The sequence below is a fragment of the Anas acuta genome, chromosome 7 (assembly GCF_963932015.1).
Source record: "Anas acuta chromosome 7, bAnaAcu1.1, whole genome shotgun sequence".
Taxonomy (NCBI): domain Eukaryota; kingdom Metazoa; phylum Chordata; class Aves; order Anseriformes; family Anatidae; genus Anas; species Anas acuta.
Genome location: NC_088985.1, coordinates 22,248,721 through 22,271,091, shown reverse-complemented (window position 1 = coordinate 22,271,091; position 22,371 = coordinate 22,248,721). Strand labels below are relative to the sequence as shown.

General features: G+C 48.3%; 1 protein-coding gene and 1 long non-coding RNA gene across 2 annotated transcripts; both read left to right on the top strand.

The window, feature by feature from the left end:
* The first annotated feature begins 3,330 nt into the window (after positions 1–3,330).
* LOC137859898 (uncharacterized) lies at positions 3,331–4,620 on the top strand. The gene is made up of 2 exons (XR_011098638.1): positions 3,331–3,743; positions 4,282–4,620. It is a non-coding gene; the product is annotated as an uncharacterized lncRNA (long non-coding RNA).
* Positions 4,621–12,709: 8,089 nt separating this feature from the next.
* On the top strand, positions 12,710–18,007 carry HHEX (hematopoietically expressed homeobox). Its single transcript, XM_068688461.1, has 4 exons — positions 12,710–13,215; positions 14,739–14,917; positions 15,096–15,146; positions 16,761–18,007. The coding sequence occupies exons 1-4, from the start codon at positions 12,834–12,836 to the stop codon at positions 16,992–16,994; spliced, it is 846 nt and encodes a 281-aa protein (XP_068544562.1). The 5' UTR covers positions 12,710–12,833; the 3' UTR covers positions 16,995–18,007.
* Positions 18,008–22,371: the final 4,364 nt, after the last annotated feature.

The window sequence follows — 22,371 nt, the reverse complement described above, 5'->3', positions numbered from 1 at the left end:
TCCAGTCCAGAGTTGCTGGACCATGGTCTTCTTCCCTCCCTGTCTGGCAGCACAGTGCTGCAGTAGTCACTGCTGCATCTCTTGCTGGGAGTTCCTGTTCACCATCCCAGTAGTGCATGTGGTCAGGGAAGAAGAGAGAACCAGAGCTGCTCCCAGTGCTTGACTTGGATTTAAGCTTTCACTCTGTAGAGTCTACCACCATATGAGTCAAGTAGCTATACCAACAGTTAGCAAATTTGCATTAATAACACAGGAGATGCTGAAGACGTAGTACTACGTGATGGAGCTGGAGTAGCAGATAGCTAGTTCGGTCAGATTAAGCAGTCAGCCTTCCTCTTGCGACCAAAGCATCTGAAAAAAAATATCTTAAAAATCCAAGGAACTGTCTTGTACTTCAGGGCTTCTGTTGGCAAAGAGAGAATTGTGCTACTTCATTTGATCTTGCATTTCCATTAACTTCCCGGTGAGGTAGGCCCTTAGCCAACAGATCGTTTTCTGGCCTTTAACCACATGCATTGTAACAAACATAATGGAGATAAACATACATGGCTCTCTTCACACTACAAATAAATCACTTGATTCTTATTCATTACATTTCCTTAGTGAATTTATCTGCAGTAAATAAGGCAGTTAGCACACAGTCAGAGCTGATGCAGGAAAAGTAGGGAAACAAAGTAGTGACCAAAAGGAAATTCTGTCATTCTGAATGATACAGAGAGAGACCTAAATGACAAAGCAACACAGATAAAATCAAGCTGCATACTTTGTGGCCAAACACACAGAACAAGATATGAAAGCGACTAAGGATGATGTCAGAGCTGAGGGCCAGTTTTCCCTCTCCTGGACTGGGGAGACTGGTGCAGCCTGTGGGGTGAGGCTCTCCACCCCGGTAAGAGCAGCAACCGTGGGGCCAGGGCCCAGTCCCTGCCTCACTGGCCTGCTGCCTCCTCATTTCTGAGTGTGTGTGTCTGGTTGTGCTCATTTTGTTCTTCAGTTTAGACAGACTGAGAAGTCTGAGGAGAGGCTGATAAATCAGCAAATACAGAGCAAAGTCAACAAGAAGAGATGGCACCATGTTGGCTGGTGGGAGCGTTTGTTCAGTGGTGCTCCAGGGAGGGGAGAGAGCTCCAAGAGCAGATACAACTCTCACAGCACAGATAACAGGTTTCCTCTTGCCATCAGTCCCCAACAACGTTGATCCAACCAATACTATCTGCAAAACCAAACTTTGGCTGCACCAACAAACCTAGCAGTCCTGAAACCTTAAGATACCTGACTTCAGTAATACACTCTGCTGTAAACTCCAGGCATTAATGTCAGCTGGATCAGATCTGATAAAAATGTCCAAAGAGGAATTCCGAGGTGCTGGAGTCAACATTCAGCTTAAAAATAACTCTTTCAATTTAGCAGGCATCTGTTGACATCTGTGTCTTGCATTAGGAGAAGAACATTAGAGCTTCCGTATTAAGAGAGATCATTAAGGCCAGTATCTTCCTGGCAGTGACTAGAAGAGGTAACTGAGGGGAACTGTGTGAGAAAAAGGCACTGCTAGAGAAATCCTTTCCTGCTTTCATCAAACAGCAGTGTAAGGGCTTCCTGAGCCAAACATTGTAAGCAAGCCACTATGTTTAATACTCATCAATGTACCTATCCTCCATTAATTTGTCTTCTCCCTTTCTGAACCTATTTGTACTTTTGGCATCCAGAGCTTCCCATGGCAACGAGTTCCACAATTTAATTATGCACTGTGTGAAAAAGTACTTCCTTTTGTTTGTTTTAAACCCGCTAAAACAGAATTACAGGATGCACAACAGAATTACATGGGCAGACTTAAATGGGAAGATAATGTGGTACGACAATGGAAAATCAGTCTCAGTGCAGAGAAATGGAAACCAGCTTTGTTTTTCTGTTACTCTGACCACTAGTACAGGGTTAGTTAGTACTTCCTATCATTCCTCTCCCTGTCATAAATAAACCAATTTACCCGACTAGCGCAGAGTCAGAAAACAATCAGAACTCCCTACAAAAATGACAATTTTTGTAAGAAAAGCAAGGTCTGCGGTCTTCCCTTTCTGTCTGGGCGAAGAAAATGTTCTCACTAGTGCTCCAGGCAAGGAGGGCCTCTGCATTTGCATTTGAGTTAGCTAGGTGATACAATGGTTAAAAAAATTCAATATGTTTTGAGGCTCTCAGTAGAGACACACCACAGGGAAGAGAGAGCGAGCCTCTCTTCTTGGAACTGAGGCGAGATAGCATCTGGAAAAGGTGAGCGTGGTTCTCTGCACCTCGTTACCAGGAAGACAAGCTGGAGGAAGTTCAGAGAAGAAGAGCCAACTGTAGCTCTATGCTTGGAAGAACTGGCTGATGAGAAAAAGCATAAAGAGCTGACAATGTAGAATTTGCTAATCAACACTTCAGGAATAAGATGACATAATAACTGTTAAATAATGTTTTAAGCATAAACCTGCAGGAATAAGAGGCACTAGGTTAGTGTGGTGCAAGTGGGTAATGTAAGTAACGACGAGCTTAGCAGAAATAAAATGTAATAACAGTACTTCATCATCCACAGCCCTGCCAGATGTCTGCGTTTGACCCGGCCTTTCAAGGTCTCCGGTGCGTTTGCCAGGAGTATAGGTTATGGGTTATATATAGGTTATCCTGTGGTGAGAGGTGTGGGCACAGTCATTAGTAACATTGCCCACCCTAAAGAAGGGCTCCTGTGTGCTGGGGGCCACTCGAGCCACCTACCCTTGGCCAGAAGAAAGGCTCATTGGGGTTGTTGCTCTGCCAGTCCCAAAAGCAGAGAGCAGCACCGTTTGTGTCCCATTTGTGCTCTGGTCTGTGGCAATGCTGGCAAGACCTCAACCTTGGTTCAGGCATTCTCTGAAGAAAGCACATCCCTGCGTCCAAGTTAAGGTGCAGGCAGATATGTAAATTAGTTCTGTTTAGGCTATATCCATAGGTTTCTGTGTACTCGTAAGAACCTATTTATGTCCTGAAACATGTGGACAGGGTGACTGCAGTTTCCAAAGCCCATATAATAAATTAAGTATGAAGAAAACTAGGAAATAGAACTGCAGCATGGAATGAAAAAGCGATGGGCAGAACGTGAAAGATGAGTTACAACAAATGTAACTGCACCGTGGTTTTGAAGAGTATACATGGTGCAGCAGACTTTTTCCTTCTGCTAGTTTCTGTGATTTTCTGTTTATCTAGAGCATCCTGACTCTTTAGGAATTTATTCTTCAGTGATATACAGGGAGATTTTGACAGGCCATGGTGCTGTCTACCAAACAAGCTGGTTTGTCTGTAGCACACACTTAACTGGACTAACTGACTTTATCATACATTCTTACAGTTTAATATTTTACAGGTGTCAAATGGGTGCTATGAAGGATACATAAAGAGCAAGGTCATGTCTCCCAGTGGATTCTGTCCTGGTATGAAATGTGACGTAATCTGAATGAGAGAAAACCAATAGAAAAGCAGCTTGGGAAGCTACAGAAATGAAGAGCTTGGTTGAGGCACATTATCTTCAGATGTAGGCAGTTCTGACATGATTCTGTAATCACAGGCCAATTAAATCTGCCTTGATTTACGGTCAGATTTTCGGTGCATCAGAAGCTGCAGAAGAATACTCCTTCCTTCAGGAACAAATCTTCTGGAAGGAAAAGTAATGGCGAAAGTCAGGTAGTTCCTGACCAGTTCCTCCCAGGCTGTCAGAAGTTCTTCAGTGAATAACTGTGAGCTACCTCTACTCTCAATTTAAAATGGTTAGATTGTTTTAGTTAATCCTGAAATATTAATTTACATTAAGCTTTTAAGAAAATTACTGTTATTGTTTAAACTTCCCAAAGTCAGATTACATAAGCTTAAAACACAACTATACAGAGGACAGTGTAAAATCAGATCTTCTAAAAGAAAGACATGTTGTTTTTTTTCCAGTTAATTTCTAGTGTATGTTAATAATATCGTACGAGGGATTTTTGGTCTATTTTGATTCTATTATTAGTGAGACTTTTCCACCATCTGCAAGTCTCTGAAGTCTCTGTCCTGGTGAGCAGTCTGCCTTCTGCATCTTCTCCCCAGATGCTCTGTGTATCCAGTGAGTCTGAACAGATTTTTAAAATCCTGTGTTTGTTCACATGCAGATTGTATCTTTGGCTGTACCTTGACATGTGAACAACCACATGGATTGGCATGTGACCAATAAGCTTAACATTTCTCACTGCTCATTTTATGAATGATCCCAGCAAATGTCTTTGCCTATCATTTCCTCAGAGTCCGTAGAAGAGGACACACTTTCGAACCATGGGGATTTGTTAACTGTGCTAGGAAGAGGAACAACGTGGGGACCCGATGTGGTGCTTCTTCTCCAGGCATTTCATGCGTGTGCTTGATCCAAAAAACGTGGCTGCAGAAACATGTACTTTAAATGTCTCTGAATTAGTCTGATAATTCAGCAACTGAACAGCATGCAAGCATCTATGAGGATGTAACAATAAACTCTGGGTTTAAGTCCTGCTGCCTCTTCTCATCAGCTATCAGCTGGCTGCTGAGGCTACTCTTCAGCTCCCTATTTGGGTTGTTTTATAGTAATTTTTCTGCAGTTTTTTGTTTGTTTGTTTGTTTGTTTTGTTTGTTTGTTTGTTTGTTTGTTTTTTGAGCAAACATTTTACAATAAACTATGGCCAGAGATCAAATTTTGGATTAGCATCTGCATCAGGTTTTACTCAGAGGTTATAGTTTGGGTTCAAGAAAACCTCTGGGCTATGGTTTCGATTCTGCAACACTAAAACTCCAATGTCTGCACCTACAGTTTCAGGCCTCAATACCAGGATGAGGTAAGATTATGAGATGGTCAGACTATGGAAGGATTGACAAAGAGCAGCTGTTCTGAAAAACTAGTTAAACCCAATTCTTGAAGTATTAGAAAAGAACTGGAATCTTTCATACATAAGGTCTGACAGACAGATTTTGTATCAGTGTATTAATTTTCATGCCAAGTGTGATTTAGTTTTTGTTTTGCCTTTACAAAAAGTATTATAATCAGTACGGGTTGTGGTGTAGATATTGCCATCCCAGTGTATATTGCTGTCCCAGTTTCCATTCAGCAGTAATTGTATGTGGTACCACACACCCTGCTATCAGCCTGACTGCATGTCTGCCAGGAGAGCTCCACTCGGCTGCACAAGCATTTCAACAGGTTTCCCCAACCAGCACTGCTGACATGGAGAAGCAAACTGTAGAAACACAACAGCTCAATCAAGATAAAGTTTCCAACCAGGCTCCAGAGAAGGGAAATAAACATAGCAACAAACAAACAAAGAAAGGCTATGAAATAAACTAACTGAGAGCAGCAAAGGTTGCCATTTTGCAAAAGTGTTCCCTTAATTCCAAATGCTGAAGAGATGCAAACAGTTTCTTGCCTAACAAGGGATTACTGCTGCAGATGGTGAATGAAACCAGACACAGCAAAAGCCCACTCAGGATGCTCACCTACACCTTTCTCTGAGCCAGCTCGAGCTCACATCTGCTTAGACAGCCAACAGCAGATACAGAACTGATATGAGGCTCTTTTTATTAAATGATGCATGCTTTCCAAACACAGAAAACAACAAAACGTTCCAAGTTGGATGTCAATTGCTTCTATATTCCACACATAGAATGGAACCACTACCATCTTTCTTTGACTGGGGAAAGTATCAGATTTTTCTGCTTTGCATACTTAATCATGTGGGTTTCCTCTCCACTCCATGATAGCATTGCCTGGGCCCAAGATGGAGTTGTTGGCAGAGCTGGACAATTCAGAAGTTGGTGTTCCCAAATTCTACTTGAGAGGAGCAAGCTCCATGTGAAGGCCATGTTGGCTGCTCTTCCAGGAGCTGTGGCATCGTCCCAGGTCCTCGTCCCAAAGCAGAAGTCCTATTCAGTGGGTGCCAATATTCCTGGGGCAGCTGAAAGTGCCATTAGTGTTCTGTGACACTGAGATTTTGCCACTAGTGGGAGACCCCATACTGTCATCAGACCTAGCAGTAACTCTCCTGCCTCCTCTGGCATGAACTAGCAGGATATACTGGCATGATAATGATTCTTCCTTTTATTTCTGCCATTTAATATAGTACTTTACATGATATTTCCATATGCAACCATCAAGGCAAATTCTGTCACGCTGTTATGAAAAGCTACATGATTTGCCTCTGAAGATCATCAGCTTCAATGGACTCCAAAACCATTACACAAGTTCTGAATTTGTCTCTAAGGCAATTCCTCTGCTGGCCTTTTACCGCCAACTCTACCCAAGATTTTGGCTCCTACCCATGGAAATGAAGCCTTTGAAGAGCTTCTGGACCTGGGAGTCTAGCAGTCTATTTTTCAGATGAGGACAGATTTCAGATCCATCCTTCTAATTCCGCAGTTAAACAGCCATTAATTGTTAGCTAGATTGTTCTTGTAAGCTTCTATATTTGACTATTAACAACTGCATGCATGTATCTGCTCCAGATAAAACAAACCTACCTAGGGATTGATTTTATGATGCCAAAATGATAAAGTTTGCTAAAAAATGTAGAGTGAATGTGTAAGCTCTGGAAAACATTAACAAAAATAACTAAGTAACACTCCCCATTCATACCTAATTCCTACTGACATCAAATTTAGCCGTGTGTACTTTGGACCCGCTGGAACTCTTGCAATGTACAATCTTGCTGCACAAGTCCTGTTTGAAATGTACAATATTCTGTATTCTGATTATGCTGTTAAAAAAAAAAAAAAAAAAAAGGTGTTTTGTCATCACTGTAGTTTAGGCAGATTCTCCATTGTCTGCTATCTTGTTAGAGTCATTTACATCAACACAGAGTGGGTGTACAGTAGCCAGTAGTCTGTGTTAGCAGCATTTTATGTTCAGTTTGCACTTACGTAAATGATTGTGCAAGATGTGAGAGAGAATCTAGCCCCTGGGAATTATATGTGTTTTTGGGTGTAATCTTGAGGTGTGTAGCCAACACATAAGAATATAGAGAAGTTTTAACATGTTACTCTTGCCATCACCCCAAATAAATATAATTAACCAAGGAGCTTTCAATTGCACTCATAGGCAGGATCCAGAATAGTGCATGTTTTGTGGTGGCAGATATATAGGAAATATGAGCCTGTAAGGAACAATATATTGCTTTGTTTTTCATAGCATTGTTCACCACATTCTCATAACGGTCAGATAAGAAACTGTTTGGGCCAAGGAAGGGTTAGGAAATTGCATTCCAAAAAACATTAAAGTTTAAACAGAGTTTCATAGGATGCCTTTTTGCAACTCAGAAGAAAACTGGTGAATTATGTCACACTGAGCTGAATTAGATTTAAACTCTGGTTTTGAGAAGCTGGTATCACTGTACTTGCTAGGACAGCCCAGTCCAGAAAGAAAGAGGTATTAGGGTATGTTTATTGTATGGGGCCATGTGTTCCTTCCTTCCACCACAGAGCCATAAATGTTGCATATCCCACTTTGCAGAGTCAAGGTGTCCCAGAAGAGGTATTAACATAATAATACTGGGGGCTAGAGGAAATGGAAGCACCTTACCCATGTGCTCCCTGGAGGTTCTGGCATATGTTGGCTTGGAAATCTTTGACAAGACTCTAAAGCACCATTAAAGCTATTCTGTGCCTTTTTTATTATTATTATTTTTTTTCCACAGAGATGGTGACAGCAGCATATAAGGAAAAGGGCACACTGCTAGCAACATGTCTCATACCCACAAATACTCAGCGTCAAGCAAGAGCTCTTTGAGTCATTGGAGAGCCAAATCAGGCCCAAAACCTTACAGAGGCATTGGTGTCTCTCTACAGAGGTTTGGGATCATTTTGTGTGACTGTAAACTACAGCCCCAGGTGGAAGAGCAAAGGAAGAACCAAAGAAGCAACCCCTGGCTGACTTTCTGCTGGACACTTTCATCTCCTGAAGTTTCCCTAGTGGTGGAGCACCACAGGTTTTCAGTACAAGGCAAGGATACCTAAATGCTGGCGAAAGAATCTGATTTCCTCTAACCTAATGCTCAGAAACAGCTGAAGCAGTTTTGCTGAAACCTTAAAGGTACTCAGCATGAGGCAGATTCCCCCAGAACAGATTTCAGATTTTTTTTTTCCACCTGAATGATTTAGATTTGGCAAAATCATAATCAGATGAGCATAGGGATGTAGGATGGAAAATGATAAACCCCTGCCAGCTCTGCCTATAATAACAGTTCGCATGTTGTCCAGCCCTTTTCAGACCAAGATTTGTCTTGTTCAGCTACATCTAATGAATTATTTAGAAAGTGACCTGCCTTAGTTTTTGCTATGGTTGCAGTACACTTAGTAAATCAAATCAGGATGGTGAGGAGGAGGAGGATGTAAGAAGTGAATATCTAACAGATGACTTATCTGGAAGACAGCAGCACTGACTGACATCACCTCGCAACGTGCAGTGCCTCTGTCTGGAGCAGTCTGGCTTCGACGGCGCTAGGAAAATCAGAGAGGTGAACTCCCTTCTATTTCCTCCTTGGATGATGTTCAAGGCTGTGGCCTCACCTCTCTTGGAAGAGTCTTGAAATACTTTCAGTAATGGGAAGGGATGGAATGGCTGCAGGCTGGATCCTCTTGGAAAGAGCCAGCTAGCATTAGCAGATGACTCTGCTGGTAGCCCACACTAGCTGGTAAAAGATGGACTCTGCTGGATCATTTTCTATTTGTGTACAGCCACAAGCAGTTATTTCAGCTAGGAACAAATAATCTCCAGTGTAACTCTCCTGAGGTCTGCAGAGTCCCAGAGGGTGCTGTTATGGGCAAAACTCCCATTTTTGAAAGCAGAAACTGGGCAGGTGCCATGACAAAAAAATATGCTGGTGGTAAGAGAACCTGTGAAGCAAGCAGAGAGTTCTGGGCTTCGGGACTCGTTGCCCTTAAACATCACAGAGGTGGTTTATAGCCTGGCATGACCGCGCGGGAATCAGGAACCTCTGTGTGGCGTTGCGGCAGATAACCAGGGGCATGCGGTGGAAAATAACGCCTCGCATATACCGCTGGTCTGGGGAGCCCCTGCATCCATTTTCTGATTTTCCGACGTTTGTTTTTTTGTTTCTTTGCTTGGTTTTCGTTTTGTCTGTTTGTTTGTTCTCTTCTGCCCTGTTCCATTCTGTTCCCTTTTTCTTTCTAGCACCACCTGGTCCTCTTCGCCCCGGCGCTGTGTGCACCTGAGCGCCTCCCCGGGCCGCCCCCAGCACCGCCACAGCGGGAGGGGTCCGCGGTGGCCAGCGGGGGTCCCCTACCGGCCCCCCAGACCCCTACCGGCCCCTACCGGCCCCCTCGGATCCTCCCGGACCCCCCGGGCCGGAGCCCCGGGCAGCATTGGGGTCGGGGAGGGTAGCAGGGACCGTCTGGAGCAGGTCGGGTCCCTGTTTTTTTTTCTTTTTCTTTCTTTCTTTCTTTCTTTTTCTCTCTTTTTTCTTTCTTTCTTTCTTTCTTTCTTTCTTTCTTTCTTTCTTTCTTTCTTTCTTTCTTTCTTTCTTTCTTTCTTTCTTTCTTTCTTTCTTTCTTTCTTTCTTTCCTTCTTTCCTTCTTTCCTTCTTTCCTTCTTTCCTTCTTTCCTTCTTTCCTTCTTTCCTTCTTTCCTTCTTTCCTTCTTTCCTTCTTTCCTTCCTTCTTTCCTTCTTTCCTTCTTTCCTTCTTTCCTTCTTTCTTTCCTTCTTTCCTTCTTTCTTTCCTTCTTTCTTTCCTTCTTTCTTTCCTTCTTTCTTTCCTTCTTTCTTTCCTTCTTTCCTTCTTTCCTTCTTTCCTTCTTTCCTTCCTTCTTTCCTTCTTTCCTTTCTTTCCTTCTTTCTTTCTTTCCTTCTTTCTGTCTCTCTTTCTCTCTTCTCTCTGTCTCTATTTCTCTCTCTTTCTCTCTTCTCTCTGTCTCTATTTCTCTCTCTTTCTCTCTTTCATTTTTTTCTCTCTTTTTTTTTTTATTTTTCTCTCTTTTTTATTTTATTATTATTTTTTTTTTTTTCAAAAATTTTTTTTTTTGGTTCCTTTTGCTTCTCGAAGGCAGGGGATTTCACGGAGAGCGAACGGGAGGACAGGGCCCCGAAAGTTATTACAGCAAATAATGAGTTCTGCAGCCGATCCCTTTGGGCTGAGCCCTTGCCGGCGCGGGGATGCTCGCATCCCTCCCCGCCGCCCCCCGGCAGCTCCCAGCTTAGCGACAAAACTCGGGGGTGTTTCGAGTGCATTCCAAGAAAATTAAGGGGAAAGGTTTTTTAATCAGGAAAGGGGGGTATGTATTTTTTTTTTTCTCTCTCTCTCTCTCGAGCTTTTTCAGATGGACTGGAGTGCTTCGCAGAGGGAACCTGGTGAAGAAAGACCAGAAATCCCGCAGCACTTGCGCGGAGCTTGCGGTGCCTCCAAGCCCTTGTTCTAAATGCCCATCGCCGTAGAGATCCTGGTACCGTGCTTCTTACCTGGAGCTGCACTATCTCCCTCACAACAGAAACTACAAACAGAATGCGTGTTCCAAAAGAAAGGGAAAAAAGGTTTTATTTAATCCAGAAAATAATTAAAATCTCATGTATTTTTATTGGTTTTAGTATCCAGCAGAGTGAAAATATTGAAACTCCGAGACCCCTTGCATTAAAAAGTCACAACTGTTCTATTTTATTAGTTCTGACTGTGTGAAAAAAATTATAAGGACAACATTGAAAAAATCCGGGTTTTAGAGCCCCGAATGGCCATAAAAACAATAAAATCAACTATAAAACCTGCACTAGTGATATTAAAAAATTATGTAGTTCAATAAATGTGACATTTCATGAATGCAGATTTAATAGTCTCCAACCCGTGGAAGGAGGAAGGCTAAGGTCTAACAATTGAATTTGAAAGGGGCGGTGCTGCACAACTGCAAAATTAAGTGCTTCATTTTTCTTGTTAGGGATTATGCAGTGGTAGTGGAATGTAATAACTGTGCCATTAAAACTTCCTTTTAACAAGGCCTATTGCTTGTATAAAAGTCAGAAAAGAATAATCTCTTCCTCTATTTATTTGTTTCCTAATAATATGGCAAAACATTTTTTTTTTCTTTTTGCTTAAACTTGTTCTCAGGATTTTGAATCAACAGCTTGTAAAATATTGTGGAGGCCCTCTACGCCACTGCCTCATATCATGCACATCGTTATTCCAGAGGGCAACGGGTCATCGGTTTACTGTACATTTATTAAGTAAATCAAGCTGCAAATCCAACACTTCCAGATGAAAACATTAGCTAAACCCCTTTGGAAAGAGCAATGCCTGGGAGACTGAGCACGGAGAGAAAAAATAATCAAAACTGTCAGCTCACTTTACGTGTACCTGATATTTACAAGACACAAGACCACGCTTTAAAGGTGAGTTTTGGCATTTGTTAACAATGTAAAGAAAAAAAAAACAACCTTCCTATATTATTAAAAATATATATATTTCCATTTCACCAACACCCTTTCGTCTTGCTCTGAGCCTCTTAGTTATTAAGATCTTCGTGGGTTTGAACTGGAGACCTTTTTTTTATTATTATTTTGGAAGAAAAAAAAAAAAAAAAAAAGCGAGAATACGAACTGTTAAACCAGCACCTGCTATTCCTTAACAGCCTTCTGCGCTCGCTGTCACCAGCCTGGAGGGGTCTGGGGGAGGAGGAGGGCCAGCGGCCCGGCGGGCACCTGCCGCCCGCGCTCCCACGGGGAAGGCACCGGCACCGCAGCCGCCGTCGGGCCGAGTGCCGAGGGGGGCCGGGGCGGGCGGGGGTCGCTGCCCCCGGCGAGGGGCCGGGAGCCGCCGGCATGCGGTGAGCGCTCACGTCCAGTCCCGTCCCGTCCCCCCCCGCCCCCCCACGGGAGGCGGTGGTGCAGGAGGAAGCACGCCGCGGGTTTTTGGAAACGAAAATCGCCGGTGTCCAGGTGGCGCTGCTGGAGGAAAGGAGGGCGACCGGCCGCCCGGCGCGGCCTCGGCGCCTGCTTCCCTTCGGGGCTGTCGGAAAGCCGGGGCCCGGCGCCGCGCCCCCCCCCTCGGGGGGGCTCCCGCAGCCCCCGCGCCGCCCCGCTGTGTGCCGGCCGGCGTCGCGCCGTCGGTGCCCGGCGAGGCTCCGAGCAGGAAATCGCGCCGCCCCGCTCCGCGCCCCGCCGGGCTCTCGGGGCCATCCCGGGGGACGGGACAGGGCCCCGCCGCAGTCCCCCGCCCACGCGTGATCCCCGCTCGGCGGCCGTGCCCTCCCTGCCCCATTCCCGGTCCCCGCAGCCACAGGGAGAGACAGCGCGGGGCCTCCTCCGGGTTCCGCTGAGCGCGGAGGGGAAAACGGGGGGGTCCGGGGACACCGCAGCCGCTCACCCCCCGCTGCCCGCCTCCCCCCTCATCCCGGGTGCGGAGGGCTCTTCCCCGAGGGGTCTCCCCGCATCCAGCCGGGGGGGCGACGCCGATCCCCGGCCCGGTGCCGTCGGAGCGCGCCGGGTTCCCCCGGCCTCGGTGCCCCCGCGCGGTGCCGTCGGGGCCCGTCCCGCGGATCGGCGCCGCGGGGCGTTTGCTGCGGGGAGGCGGGCGGGCGGGCGGGGGGGAGCGTTTGCCGGCGGGGGGTGGTTTCCCCCTTCCCTGGCCGGGCTCATTGGCTAGACGGAGCCGTGGCAGGAAGGGGACAGAGACCACGCGGGCTCCGCCCCGCGCCAATAGAAACCTATCGGAGGGTAACCCGAGCCCAGAGAAAGCCGCGGCGGCGGTGCCAGCTCCCGGCCGCGGCGCTCGGGGCCGGCTCTGGGCAGGGGTGGCCGGGGCGGCGCGGGGGGCGCGGGCGGCGGGGTGGCCGGGCCATGCAGTACCAGCCCCCGGGCGCGGCGCCGACGGCGGCCCTGGGCGTCGGCGTCCCGCTGTACGCGCCCACGCCGCTGCTGCAGCCCGCGCACCCCACGCCCTTCTACATCGAGGACATCCTGGGCCGCGGCCCCGCCGCCGCCCCGGCCCCCCACTCCCTGCCCGCCCCGCCGCCGCCGACGCTGCCGTCGCCCAACTCGTCCTTCACCAGCCTGGTGGCCCCGTACCGGACCCCCGTCTACGAGCCGACCCCCGTCCACCCGGCCTTCTCCCACCACCTCGCCGCCACCTACGGCGCCGGCGCCTACGCCGGGCCCCTCTACTCCTTCCCCCGCGCCGTCGGCGACTACACGCACGCCCTGATCCGGCAGGACCCCCTGGGTAAGCCACGGCCCCCCCGCCCCGGCCCGTCCCGGGCTCTCCCGTCCAACACGGGACAAGGCACGGGAAGCTGCCCCCGGCCCCTCCTGGCCCCGCCGCCCTCCCGCGCTCCCTCCGTGCCTCCCCGGCCTCCCTCCGTCTCCGTCTGATTTACTGTAAATTAAAGAAGCGCCGCGCTCCGGCGCTGGGAGCGAGACCACAGTGCGCGGCCGCGGTGACTCAGATTTGTTTTCCTTCAACCAAGTGACTCTGCGAGTGTCCTTAGTAATGTCGCGTGTGGTTTTGGTGGGGAGTTTTAATTGTGCTGGGAGATCGCAGCGCAGATCTGAGCCCTTTCCTGCGGATGACTTGAAAAACAGCCGGCGGGGCCGGGGCTCCGCTCGCCGGGCCCCCGCGGCTCCCCCGCGCCTGGGGGCGGCCCCGGCGGCCCCCGCTCGGCCCGGGCCGGGGGCAAGGTCCCCGCTGCGGGGGCCGAGCCCTGCGCCGCCCCGGCCCGGGTCGCCGCACTTGTTCGGGGGGATTGCAAAACTGGACCTGACTCACCGCGGCTGTGCAGTGAAAGAGGCTGACCCTTTCCGTTCATACAGGAAACCTTGAGCTCTCGATAGGAGTAAATCTGGTTTCAGAAGCTGTTAAGTGTTTTCCTGGCCGCCTGAAGCAGGCTCTTCCCCGGGAGTCGTGCACGTTGCTGATTACTTTATCGACATCCTCAATACAGACAAATTCAGGAAACACTCGACTTCTGATAGCCGGGATCCGTTTTTCTGATATTGTTCATTTCCTCTGTGTGGGATGTGACTTTATGACAGCTAAAATAACCAGTTGCTTCCTATTTTTTGAGTCTGTTTTGCACCAGAATTACTAAAGCCTGACGCAAGCAAAATCTTGAAAAACAATGCAGCGAATTTCAAAGGCTGCAGGCAGCAAGACAGAAAGACAAACACGGTGACTCAGGGGCACTGGCCGGAGCCGCCGAGCCCGGGATGCAGCCGCTGCTCGGTGGCGGGGCCGGGCCCCCTCTGTGTCGCCTTCCCCCGCGGCTCCAGCCGGCCTCCGGGGAGCCCCAGCCCGGTGCTGGTCCCGGGGCCACCCCACTAGCCCCCAGCCCCGGGGGGCTCCAGGCACTGCTTGCCCCAAGCCGCTGGGGCTGCTGGTGGTGCCTCCACAGCCGCACCCGACCCCAGCGCTCTTTTGGGGACGTCTTAGTAAGAGAGCAGAAGGAAGCAAAGGTCTTTTTTTTTTTTTTTCTTCTTCTTCTCACTCTTTTCTTTGCGAGATAGACCAACAGGAAACACATTGACGGAAACGTTGCCAAAGCCCGCGGAGTGGCTTTAACTGGTCTCTCCGTTTGGCAGAGGCAAAAAATCAGAGGAGGCGAAATCTGGGGGGAGGCTGAGTCAGGGGCATGGACAGGAGCAGGGCAAGGCTGGGCGCAGTCCCACCGAGCCCCTGGGCCCAGCCTCGGGACAGCCGTCAGCGGGGCCCAGCAGTGACGGCGGCACTGTGTGTGCCTCTCTCTGAAGGGAAGCCGCTGCTGTGGAGCCCCTTCATCCAGCGGCCGCTGCACAAGAGGAAAGGGGGACAGGTCCGCTTCTCCAATGACCAGACCATCGAGCTGGAGAAGAAGTTTGAGACGCAGAAATACCTCTCGCCGCCGGAGAGGAAGCGCCTGGCCAAGATGCTGCAGCTCAGTGAGAGGCAGGTGAGGCCACGCTGCACAACAGCCCCTGCTCCTGCTCCTGCCCCTGCCCCTGCCCCTGCCCTGGTGTCCCCAGCTCCCCTCCTCTGGGGACCAGCACTCACTTCTCTCTCCACAACTTGGGTGAGGCTCCCGTTGCACCCCGACTACCCTGTGCCTTTTCTCTCGTTTTGTTGTTCAGGTCAAAACGTGGTTTCAGAATCGCAGAGCCAAATGGAGGCGTCTAAAGCAGGTACAGGGATGTTTCCGTTTCTATAGAAATAAGTATTTTAATTGTCTTATCTTACACCCGTGCTCGCCTATTCCAGGTTGTATGCAGAAGTCATCTGAAAGGCTGTTTAACCTCTTCACCTTGATTAAAAAGACAAATAGTCATGCTGGAATCCATGAGGGCTCATTCAGGCAGCACTAATGTTAAAAGCTCCTAATGTAGTTCCTATATCAATTATGCCCGGCTTTCACACACCGCCTATTAAAACTCCACGCTAATTGTTTTGTAAACCCATATGTTGTTTATCCAATTAACGTGGAGAAGATAAGTGATTGTCAGTAAATTACTTAGGCAGTTGTTTTGGAGGAGAATATTTACCGGCTTTTTAAATCACCCTCTCTTAATAAACACAAGGCAATTTATTCTGCAAATGCTGGGAGAGGCGAGTACAAACGCCTTGTTAGTTTTGAGGAGCGGTATGGAACATTAAGTTGCTTTTACTTTTTGTTTACGAATAGTTACAGTGCGTGAACTGAGTGGTTGAAGCGGTTTCCCTTCCCGCAACAAGTTGTGCTCAAGTGGATATAAATCTGCCCGCACAGCCCAGAGGGCCGGATCCTGCCCTGCTCACCAGGGTAGGGGCCCCTCAGCTCAGAGATCTGTGAAAAGTCCCTGATACAGTGAGCGTGACAGGACTGGCGAGTCTCACTGGAAAATCAGCCTTTAATATCAAGAGAACAGAAAATTAATCACAGTGACAAGTTCTAGAATATTTATTCTGTGGCCTTTCATGGGGTTTCACCTCAGTACCTCTGTTGACTTTGAACAAAATCTCTTTGCTCCTTGGCGGGACCTGACCCCTCCGCAATGTCCGGAGAGCTCACTTGGGACCTCGGCCATTTTAAGTCATTTCCTCCTTTTTGTTCAGTCACATCCATTTCTCCGAGCCCACACAAATGTGTCATGGGTGCGTGTCTCTGCCTGCTTTCTCTTTGCTTAGGAGTGTCATTTCATGCCCCGTAGGGGACGAGGCTCCCCAGGTGGCTACCGACACAGGGCTACTCCTGCCTGGGAGCAGGGCTCTGGCTTTGTGGGGGCTGGTTTTGTTTTCAGTGGTGTGTATTTTAATGTCGAGGTTTAGCCTCACAGCTTCATTAGTACATGTTTTCCCGTTTACTTTTGGACCACTGATGGACTCAGCCTCCCTCCTTTTGCCGTTGGGTATAATTAAGGAAAGATCGGGGGAGGAAGAAGCTGTGTGTCCGTGTTTGTAAACTCATAATAAACATTTGCTTTGCTAAAGACAAAAGTTCAGAGGTTCCTGGGCTCCAGCAGCTCGAGTCTTTTGAAGTGGCTGCGATTACCATCGCCAAGGAGCCTCATTCGTGGCAGCGTCCCCTGTGGCTGCCGGGGTGCGGGATCAGAGCCGAGCCCCGCGTGCGGCCGAGCCCCCGGCCGGCCGGTGCTACTTGCAGGGTGGGAGTGTGGGCGGGAGGCCGGGTCGGCAGCGGGACACCTGCCCTTCCCTGCAGGGTCTGAGGAAACCCGTGGTGGTTTTCCCTTTCGGTGCAGCCCCTCAGGCCTCCTGGCACCGTGGCACGTATTTCTGTATCAAGCAGGTTTCTTTCCCTGCAGGAGAACCCCCAAGCCACCAAGAAGGAAGAAGTGGAAGGTGCTGACAGTCACAGTGACCAAAGGCCAGAGAGCTGCCCGAGCCCCGAGCAGAAGGGCAAGGAGGTGTCCTTGGACGGCTCACAGTACACCCCCTCGCCCGCCTCGCAGGAGGACCTGGAGTCAGATGTCTCCGATGACTCTGATCAAGAAGTGGACATTGAAGGCGACAAAGGCTTTTACAACCCTTCCCACTAACAGCCCCATGCAGAGAGTGGACCCTAGCTCGGCTTGCACTTTACCAGGGGCTGGTTTGAAAGAGTATTTTGCTACAGGAGAAGACTTTCAGCATTCCATTGGAAGAAAAAGAAACAACAGATAGACTCGTTTTCTAATAAGCAGAGAAAGCAAGACGTATTTTCTGCAAACAGTCCATTTTTGGCAGATCTCTACTTTGGTTAAAGGAACATATCCGTGGTTTGTATTTAATTTGTAAGATATATTTGTACATTAATTGATGTCCTAACTGGAACATAGTACTGCATCCCATCCTTACTTGCTGGGGGTCTGGATCAGCCGCTGTTAGGGATCCGGCAGAACTCATCTCTGGCTAGCGTGGAAGTGATTACGGATTGCAGGACTAAGCCCATTGTAAGTGTAAACAAATGTAGTTTAGATAGATTAATTTAAACACCCTTTGAAAGCAGAGAAATATGTTCTGTGAAATACAGAGGGATTCAACCATCCCGACAAGTGCCTTATGCTCATACTCTTTTACCTGCCGTGGTGCTCTCTACTGAGACATCCCTCTCTTTATCAGGTGGAGTCTTTGGACAGATCCATTTTTGCTCTTGCATGAGATAGATGTGCCTCCTCAAATTATTGAGGACTTTGCCCCGCAGTCTGGATGGTTCCATTTGCAGAAGAAAAAAAAAAAAAGTATTTTTCTCCTTGAAAAATCTCTAGCACTGTTTTTTCCAGATTTTATATTTGAGAAGAAAATGCAAGGAGTGATAGTGCCCTGCTGCAGGAGGGAACCTGGCATCAGCTGTAGGGGATAAAAGGGGCACAGAGCAGAGGGAAGATAATGCCTATTGTATACATATCTGCTTTTGTACATACTAGTTTGCTTTAAAAGTCTTGCGGTTTTATACCTCATACTGTTCATATTTTGTACATATTTGTTCAATGTTAAAAGAAAAAAAAAAAGCAAAAACTGGTATTTAATTTTTGATGGACTCATCTGTGAAATAAAACTAAACTCTGCACCACATGCCGTCCAGTTTCTGGCAGCAGAATCCCCATACCTCCCCAGCAGTGCCCGAGGAAGCTGTGATCGGGTTTTTCCCCCCCAGTGCCGTGCCGGTGGCTGGTCCCTCGTGTCCGTCGTGTCCCGCGTGGGGTCAATGCTTCGTTGCTGTTTTGCAGCTGCTCGGCGGGCGAGCTGCGGGGCGGGCTAAGCCTCCGGAGGGGTGCGTGCGGGTCCCGGCTGGGAGCCCGGGGGGGGACAAGGGCTGGAGGAGGAGCGGGCTCTGCTCGGGGCCGGGCATCGACCCCAGCCGGGGCAGCCGCTGACCTGCCTGAGTCAATAGTGGTTATTCATCGGCCTTTCTCCGAAATGCCGCCGGCCCGGGGGCGCGGGAAGGAGCACGGAAAGCAGGGGGCACGGGGGGGAAGGGGGGGCTCGGCCCGTCCGGGGTCGCTGCCCGCCCTCCCCCGGGCTCCCCGCACGGCTCCACCCGCCCCGGCCCGGCAGTCCCGGGGGGTCTCGGTGCCGGGGAAGGATCTCAGGGAGCAGGGGATGGAGGCACGGGACCGGCCCGGGTTGCGTCTGAACGGGGTCTCGCCTCGCTGGAGCGGCCGCGCGTTCTGCGAAACGGAGTGGCCCGAGATGAGTTTTAGGATTTTAAGACCTAAAAAGACATCCCCCCCACACACACCCCGGGTGTGGGGGGGGCAGGCTGCGGTCACCCCCAGTGCCAAGGGGGTAGGACCCGGAGGAGACCCCATGGGTGCCGAGCGGAGCCCCGGGATGCTGCGCGCACGGCAGCGCCCCGCGGGTGGGCAGCGAGGATGCCTCCCCCGGCAGCCGCCGGGCCGGGGATGTGGATTTGCAGGGTGTCGGGGCAGGTGACAACAAGGCCGCCACCCAGGTTGTGCCAATACCCTCGCTGCCCCCCGCGGGGGGCTCACGGCTCGGCGGCAGGTGGGCGAAACACATGGGGACCCGCGTGGGGCTGCGGGCGGCTCTGCCCGGCTCTCGTGGCGCGCTCCTCGGCGGGAGAAAAGCAGCCAAGGCACTTTACACCGTTCGGCCAAAGCTTCGAGCCCCCTCCGTGCCACCCTGCTTTTTCGTATTTGTTTGCCTGTTGGCTATTTCATGCCGAACTAGCACGTCTGACCTTTACAGCACAACTCCCGTCTTGTTTTCGACTCTTTTTATCAGCAGATTCAACTTGAAAATGGTTATCATTTAGCAGAAAAACAAACAGAAAAGCACATTTTTGTAAGCAAAACGTTAATGATTGGAAGAATTGCACCGATTTCAGCCTGACAGTGTGTGATTAATCCTCCGGGTCAGGTACTTATATTTTTAGTCATTAGGTTCGTCGGCCTTTGATATGCACAACTGTTTCTAGCCTAATAGGGTATCGACCCAGCTGCCTATGTACTTTGACTCCTTAAACACCGCGGCTGTGGGCCTGCGGGGGCCACCGTGTTTGGGCCGGGCATAGCCGTCCACTGCGGGGGATGCCCGGGCTGCTGGGGCCGGGGGCAGCGCCGGGGGGACCCAGGGCCCAGAGTGTCCCGGCCCCAAAAGCCCGGAGGCCGCCCATGTGCAGGGCTGGGTGCGCCCAGCGGCTGGACACACGTGGGGCAGCCCGGTGGCCGTCCCCGGGGGAGCCTCGAGTGCTTCCGCGGTGTGCGGCGGGGGGAGGAGGAAAGTGGTTGCATGATGTTTGCAGTCCCGGACACTCTAATCCTTTCTAATGAAATGGCCGGAGCCTCTTTTATTGCACAATAATAGGAAATAATAACTTAGGGCGCCTAATTGTTTGCTCTCACAGAAAAGGACCTGCCTCTGTTCATCCAGGATTAATGGAGGGTTTACCACTGAGTTTAGTGGACACCAATAAATTATAGTAGGCCCCCATGAAATCTGCTATCAGGTGGCTTCTCAGAGGACAAAAAATCTGTGCATGGTATTACTGTCTTTCAGCTACGTGTATAGAGAGAGAGGGGAGAGAGAGAGAGAGTAGAGAAATATATCTATGTGAAGATTAGATTGTAAAGACATCATTTTAGCACGAGAGAAAGTTTCAAGACAGACAGTGCTGAAAACCTGAAATAAGAACCAAGGGCAGGTCGGAGCATGCTGATCTTATTCAAATCAACCTCTAGCTAATGTATAATGGTGCTTTGGGCTTAATAAGGACAAAAATATTTTGGCCAGTACTGAAGGTGACAGCAAGTGCTTACTGAAGAGCCTTTACTGAATGTGGAGCTTCAGCATTATTCTGACTCGTGGGCTTTGTTGACTTCAGGCCTTTATTTAAAAAAGAAAAATCAATGTATTTTTTTGAAATGTTTCAGGTGGTGCACCCCAAGGACAAAAAAAAAATAAATTGACACAGCTGTGAAAAGAACTCATCATGATAACTTAAGTGGCTCTATTTTACAACTCCATTGTTCAAGAGCTATTGGTAAATGACTACTAAGAACAAGCAAGCCAAGCTGAGACGGTGTTAATATGGTCACTTGGAGTTATACAAGTGAATTACTATTTAGTGTATGCTTTCATTTGGGTTGGTGACTCCTAAATTTTTCCCTGACAGTCAGGTACACACCCATGTCATAAAGACATCATCCGTAATGGGGGTAATAGGTCTAATTGAAATGTAGATTTTTTTCCTACCAGACTGATACCCACCCATAAAGCCTTAATAATAAATAGAACTAATTGACTTTTTTTTTTTCTTCTTCTTTTTTTTTTTTTCTCTCCCATATAAAAAGGACGTAGCATTAGAGGCTGGGCTCATGCTTGTTGTAATGACTTTTTCCTTTGCCCCTTAAAGGAAAAAAAAAAAAAAAAGCTTTCCTGAAAGTATTGTTTAAGATGTCAGAGATGCCAGTACAATTCTGGGAAACACTTTACTCTAATTTGTTCACTCTCCAGTCAGCTTGGTAGAAGCAAAACAGTGTAAGGATGTACATTAATGACTAAGAACTTATCTGTTGACTCTGTAGAAGATGACAATTTTTACAATGTGAATGTGTGTGTGCATGTGGGCTAGACAGTTTAAAATAGCTGTTTAAAGGAATAGATTAGATTGAGGGCTTTCTCTGAGTTTGATCCAAAATGAAGTGAGAATCAAAACCAATTGCTGTCTGGTGTCCTGTACAAAATGAGCTGGTGCTCACACCCAACTGGAAATACTGATCGTAAAGACACATTGAACTTCGCTGTCATTGGTACAACTTAAGCAAATGCATTGGGGCAAGAGGGAATGGGCATGGAAAATGAGCTAGGATCTCATCTGCTTTAGGGAAAGGGCCATTTCCAGGAGACATAATTCAATCAATCTTATTTAAGGACTAAAAATCCTATCTGACAGCACGTAGACTATTCAATACCTTTAATATGACTTTAGCAGGCTGAGTTATTGTCCGTCTGGACTCCAGACCTAATAAAACTGAGCAGAACATGATCTCAGAAGACTTTTGATAGGTTTGCTTTTGAAAAAATATAGGATCTGACTGAACTAAATCTACTGAAACAGGATCTTTTTCTCCTATTGTCGAGACAAAGCCTTAGAGGATTCTCTACATGTCAATTTGTGTCATTGCTTTGAAGACCTATGTGGAGAAACTTCTTACTGATTGTTTCCTGTGTTACAATTCTCCTTGGCTGTTGCAATGAGACTTCCCATGAGCACTGTGTGTCATTTTAAAAAGTATTCTGTCATTGTCTAGACAGGTATAGAAGTTGTATTTTTAGAATGACTTAGCAAACACTTTTTAACACCTTTTAGCATTTGACTTGTCCTATCTATGCAAGGTTTCAGAACGTGTTAGTTGAGCCACGTTAGCTAGTATCTTTAAAAACACAATTTATATCCTAGTCTAGACGTACTAAAAGTGAGTGTTTATCCTGGGGTACACCCACATGAGGGTACAACTCTTTTAAAATGAGTCAGGACTGCCCACTACAATGCAATTTATCTGAATGACTTACTGCAGATATCAGGATAAAGATCACAGATTAAAAGGGGAAGAGGTAACTTTGCTTTATACACATCAGTTCTTCCACTTCCTTCTCTGTGTAAGAAGGAACCCTCCTACCCAGCCAAAAGACCTCCTAACCTCACACACGGAGTCAATCAGAGAGCAGCTGAGGCCTGTAGCAAACCTAACAAAAAAGTTCTGCAAAAGGCTGGGCCAGCAGCAGAGGTTACTCTCTGGGGATTTGCCCTCCCAGGTCTGTCACCAAAACTCTTTGCTTCTGCCAGGGGAGTCCTTTCCAGGCCCACCCTGAATGAAAACAGCCCAAGTTAGTGTAATATAACTAACTTTAACTAATAACTAATTATTTATAACTAATTCAGTGGGGGCAGCAGGCAGTGCCTGAAGGCAG

Excerpts from the sequence above, each read along its gene's own strand:
- HHEX (XM_068688461.1), top strand. The coding sequence starts at position 12,834 with ATGCAGTACCAGCCCCCGGGCGCGGCGCCGACGGCGGCCCTGGGCGTC. Across the intron at positions 13,216-14,738 it reads GATCCGGCAGGACCCCCTGG|GGAAGCCGCTGCTGTGGAGC; the intron begins GTAAGCCACGGC and ends CTCTCTCTGAAG. Across the intron at positions 14,918-15,095 it reads TGCAGCTCAGTGAGAGGCAG|GTCAAAACGTGGTTTCAGAA; the intron begins GTGAGGCCACGC and ends TTTGTTGTTCAG.